Below are 5,483 nucleotides of genomic sequence, written 5' to 3' on the forward strand. Positions count from 1 at the left end.
TTCAATAGAAGTTGAAATCGATATCAGAAATGGACTCTAAAGATGCTAAAGAGAAATTGTGCTGACATAGATGTTTCTGTTTCAGTTGGACTTCAGGACAGCTCAGATAGTTCACCGGCCGCCACTAAGAAGAGAGAACTCCTACGGTGGGACGAAGTCACCAAGTAAGACATTCCACATTCAGTAGCTGAACACAACTTGTAGCTGTATGATAATCTATATATCCCACCCTTAATGCTGGAATACAACTTAACTGTAACAGTTTATGACATTCCACCGTGAATACTTGAAGGCCACATTTATCTGTATGACAATCTAAGATATTACAGGGAAAATACTTCCAACAACTCGAAGATGTATGATTATGATAATGATGTCCTCCTCAACTGAATTCTTCACCATGATGTGTGCTTCAATCACAATCCATATATGTCTATATCAGGCCACTCTAAAGTACAAGCAGGGTAGCTCAGCAGAACCCTTTTGGGGAGCCTAGGTAGAACATGTCCCCAGTACCCTGGAGAGCAACATATAGTCACCCTCTCACTTCAACCTCAGAACCAGAGGCAATAAATGGATGATGATAATACATAGCATTGTTCTTGTAGTCTAGGGGAGATAACTCTAAGAGACAGGCCTTGCACGCTATGTATTGTCCAAGGTTTAGACTAACAAAGCCAATGCTTGAACTATTGACCTTACTTCTGCTGTGTGCACATGTTTGTTTAATCATACAGTAGATGGAGAGGAATAATTTTTGGGAAGCCTTAATTTACTGAATGATTACATTTTATTGAATGCTCTTGTAAAGGAATCCCACAATTCGCAACATGACTAATAATTTTTGTGTTCATCTCTCCCAGTCTACAACAGCCACATCCCAGTCGTCTACCAACCCCAGGCTGCATCCACACCAGACAGGCCAGTTTACGCAACAGCCCCCATCCTGGGGCGTGCCCGTGTCCACACAGACTTTGACCCCCAGTGGAGGGAGGATTTCCTACCCCTGAAGGTGAGCTTCCTGTAACTGTTCTAAACAAGCTGGAAGGTTTCCGGGAGTCTCTAGTCAACAATCTAGCTGAAATATAGGAATTTGGATTGTAACTTGGTTGGATATTGCATTTTTGAATTATTTGGAGATCTGCAAATATTTGCTTTGTGTATATTCCAGAGAGGTGATGTAGTCAACATCATCAGTATGGGTCACTCGGGAATATGGAGGGGCGTGCTTAATGGTAGAGTGGGTAACTTCAAGTTCGCCCATGTGGATGTGCTGGGAGATGATTGGCTGAGGACACAACGCAAGGAGAAACAGTTACGGCGCCATAACTCCCGCAAGTCAAAACCCAAGTCGGTTGAGGAACTTATGCAGAGAATTGGCCTGGAGGTTGGTGAATATTACTACTGTGGGGTGCATACAGACCAATGCTTGCCTCGTATTATTATGGCCACTGTTTTGACAACCAGTATGTGGATGACATGTCAGCTGCTGCCAGATGATTCAGTACCTCATGGCCCCCAGCCAAAGTGTGGTTCTATAAACTGTAAATGTGGGTCGGATTCCTCAACGAGTTTTGGAGCATTATCCCCAATTTTTGCATCCACCAGTGTGATGTTACTGGGTTGATACTAAGTGGAGCATAAACCTTTTTGTCTCTCTCTTGAACTTCATGTCAGGTCCAGATTTAATGCTAAGTGCAATATAGCTAGAATTTGGGGTGAGTAATGTTATGGTTACATCTGTCACTTTTCAGCACCTGACCAGCCTGTTCATGCTGAATGGATTTGAGATGTTGGAGACCTTCTCAGAGCTGGATGAGGATGACTTGAACACTCTGAACATCACTGATCCCGAACAGAAGGCCAAACTCCTGACAGCAGCTGAACTACTGAATGACTGTGATTGTAAGTTGGAAGCTGGAGGTTATGATTGTGGATTTCAGTCCATGAAATACTTGACTGATCAGTCTGGAAGCCAAGTAGACTGAGTGTAGAGTAGAGTTAAGACCAAAGAATCCATGCAATCCATGCAAGGATCCATTAGTTGTAGGTGCATACTGCAGATTACATTGATTGTGTTCCTTGACCTGTTACCCCCATATCCCATAGTCATGTTTAATCACTGTCGATGTCTAAACTCGACTCTATTTGATCCTTTCTACAGTGTTAAGCTGAAACTTCTTGATACTTAATGATGAGCAGTTTTGAAGCCAATCAGTCACTCACAAGGTCATGCATTCCTGTATTGCGCGAAACACAGTCTAGATGGAGAGCTGTTGTGGTTTGATGCCAAATATCAGTACTTCCTGTATGCCTGTTCTTCCTAACACGTCAGTTTCTTCCTTGCAGCCCATGATGCCTCCGATGGCCACACTAGAAGTGACCGATCCGGTTCAGGGACCAATTCCTCAGATACACCATCAAGTCTTTCCCCTGCCACTGTCACTGGGGCTGAACATGCTCAGGCAAGGACAGGTAACTCCAGCAGGGACTCTGGATGCTATGCCAGTAATGAACAGTTAATGCTCAAGGATGCTCAAAAACCCCACTCTAGTCAACAGGCAAAGGTTGTCATGACAACATCATCTCAAGTGAAGCCTGTTAACACTGCAGCAGCCCGCTCGGATGCCGACTGCAGTGGTCACATGTGTGGTATGTGTGGTAAGCCCAGGGTTCAAGGTCAGTCACCTCTGCGGGAGGATGAGGGGATGGAAACCGATCGAAGTGATAAGGAATACACGGAGGAAGACAAGGAGGTGTTTGCTATTACTAACGGATATTTGCAACAAAGGACAGGGTCACCTCCTGATAAAAATGGCAAGAATTCAAAGAAGATGAGTGGATATTGTAAACATTGTGTTCATAGTAAAATGTCAAGCAAACCAAAGATGTCACATTCTCCTTCAAGAGGAACCCCCAGTGCTAGCAATTCCTTGTCCTCTGACACAAGCACCAGCACGACCCTGACCTCTATCCACTCCCCAAGTAACCCCAACCTCCAGTGCTCAGTGTATGGCTCAAGTACACAAGCCAGGAGGAAAGTGAAACCAGTGCCACCACCCCGAGCTCCCGGCACCGAGATAACATCGGTCACAACACCAGAATATGCCGCAAGGGACATGTATCCACAAGTCAAAAACCAACGCCCAAAGGACATCAATCCAGGAAGTGTGTATAGTCGCCACCAGATGTCAGTGCCACAACTGCAGATGCCTTTGTCCATGTACTACCCAGAGAGGATTGCCTCCCCTCATGGTAGTGTCGTATATGGCCAAGGCAGGCAGTTAGCGCCTGAACCGATCTATGGTCAGGTGACCATCAAGAACGTCAGTCGGTCTCTCATCCCCCTGGTGTCCACCAAGCTGAGTGCTGAGAAGATTGATCTGAGTGAGGAGCCGTATTCATCTGAGGTAGGTGCAACTTCAAGTCAGTTGAATAGATGAATAATGTTTTGAACCATTTATTTGTATCATTGTGGGATTGTTAACACTGAACATAGGAAAGGTTCATAAAGTATACATGGACAGTCTAAATTTTAAATTTTACGTTTTGTGAGATGTGTTCTCACCAGCTGTAAAATTGAAAATATAGACTCTCCGTGGTTAAACTTGAAATTTTCAGAGAAATTAAATGCTGGATGAAAGGTAGCTGTAGCGTTTGCTTATTAAATTCATGACATAAACTTATCTCTCACAGTATTTCTGAAATGTGTTATGTTAGGTGAAGGTATAAAGTAAGTTTGTCTTGCTACAGCTTGGCATGTGTGGCATCCCACCCCTGCTGATCCAGCGGTACGCCGAGGAGCTGAGACAGGACATCAACAGCGTGTCCCTGGTGCTGGAGCAGGTCCGACTCTACCATCTACAGAACCACCAGAGAAACTCTGTAAGTTATACCACAGTCATATCCTCATTGGTTAACGCATTGAAGCATCTGTTCAATATTGTCCAGCTGTGGTATATATACATTGTCCTACCAATCAAACGGTTTAGACCTGTTTGGTTAACGTGTTGATAATTGGTTATAATGTAGATGGATTGACCATGTACTGTTATCCATAAAAACGTGTCATGTATTCATGTTTATCCATCTTCTGAATGCCTTCAAGAACTACTGTTAAGGGGTGAAGTCTGTTGCATGATTGCATCAACGTATCTGCCTTATTTATCATCTTGTCTGACTGCATGTGTGTCTTTCACAGATTCCCAATAACAAATTGGCTGATAGCTGCAGCAATGCAGTAGACCTGAAGATATCTTCCATTGAGGACTTCTTCATCTCCATCGGCCTGCCCATGTACATCGACCCACTGTATGAGAAAGGATGTTGCACTATCCAGCTGCTGCTCAATCTATCAGAGACTGATCTCAACAGGATAACCGGGGCTGATACCCGCCATCTCAAACGCATGCAGCATGCCATTGATTGGGTTCGACATAAATTACAATCACCTGTGAAAAGCCCCAAGTCTCCAACAAAAAGTCCAACATCTGCCAAGCAAGCATCTGTCAGAGATAGAGTTTAAGAACTTTGTATTTTAGACTTTGTTGTGACGTTTTATACACTCTTCCTGCTACCATCTTGAAAACACACCTGAAAGGTCTGACAACAATCTTATATGGGCTTTGAATGTAATCCAGTCTTAAGCTGGGGACTTCTAGCCTTCAAATACATTGGTGGAAACTGGTGGCCCTTGTGAACAATTCTTGTACATTCAAAGTTGTATATGTGAAGACAGTGAGGTTGTTGGCATGCAGTCATTTGTAAATTGAATTGTTTTATCATTAATTTGAAATTTTAATGTACTGAAATCTGATGTCAGTATGTGAATAGCTAATACCCTGTATGCATAGATGGTTGTTCACGTGGTGGATATTGCGGGGCATTAAGCTCTTGTCATTTTTAACTTCACATTTTTTAATAATGACCTTCCTGCTGAACATTTTGTGATTTATTTACTCATGCATACAAAATGAGGTTTATTGTTTGAAGGCTGGGAAATTGTGAAGTCTGACAGTTTAATCTCTACACATGTCAATTTTTTTTCTATTTTCTTGTACGTGCATCTGTATGGTACGATTGTATCTTCTCTGCCTGGTCAGTATATCCAGTACAGTGATAGTGCGGTGAGTATGGCATGGTTTACAAACATAATCAACATTTTCTGTGAATAATGTATAATCAGTGGATCATTGATTGTGATTTGTACATTTCTACATTGGCAGTGTGTACATATATCATGGCATTGTATGATTGTGGATGGTGATTACTTCAACACAAGTTCACACTGTTGATTTATCTTCTATAATGCAAGTTAATGCCATCAGTTGGGAATACTAGTTGATGATTGGTGAGGATGAACTGAGGTATGTAATAACAGCTGTGTAATAACAGCTCGGATTGCCCATTGGCATTGTTTGACTTATTACATTGAGGAACAGTTGCTTTAAGTGTAAATAGCGAAGAAAATTTATGTTTAATTG

At 42.6% G+C, this 5,483-nt stretch overlaps 1 protein-coding gene across 1 annotated transcript; it reads left to right on the forward strand.

The window, feature by feature from the left end:
* Nucleotides 1-1,363: 1,363 nt before the first annotated feature.
* LOC124291441 (SAM and SH3 domain-containing protein 1-like) lies at nt 1,364-4,687 on the forward strand. Its single transcript, XM_046728435.1, has 5 exons — nt 1,364-1,387; nt 1,755-1,905; nt 2,350-3,410; nt 3,754-3,885; nt 4,202-4,687. The coding sequence occupies exons 1-5, from the start codon at nt 1,367-1,369 to the stop codon at nt 4,523-4,525; spliced, it is 1,689 nt and encodes a 562-aa protein (XP_046584391.1). The 5' UTR covers nt 1,364-1,366; the 3' UTR covers nt 4,526-4,687.
* The last annotated feature ends 796 nt before the right edge of the window (nt 4,688-5,483 follow it).

Source organism: Haliotis rubra, unplaced genomic scaffold (genome assembly GCF_003918875.1).
Source record: "Haliotis rubra isolate DU_JTF1 unplaced genomic scaffold, ASM391887v1 Scf491, whole genome shotgun sequence".
In the NCBI taxonomy this organism is placed as follows: Eukaryota; Metazoa; Mollusca; class Gastropoda; order Lepetellida; family Haliotidae; genus Haliotis; species Haliotis rubra.

Coding starts and splice junctions, on each gene's coding strand:
- LOC124291441 (XM_046728435.1), top strand. CDS start 1,367: ATGCAGAGAATTGGCCTGGAG. Junction 1,388..1,754: donor TGCAGAGAATTGGCCTGGAG/GTTGGTGAATAT, acceptor GTCACTTTTCAG/CACCTGACCAGCCTGTTCAT. Junction 1,906..2,349: donor ACTACTGAATGACTGTGATT/GTAAGTTGGAAG, acceptor TCTTCCTTGCAG/CCCATGATGCCTCCGATGGC.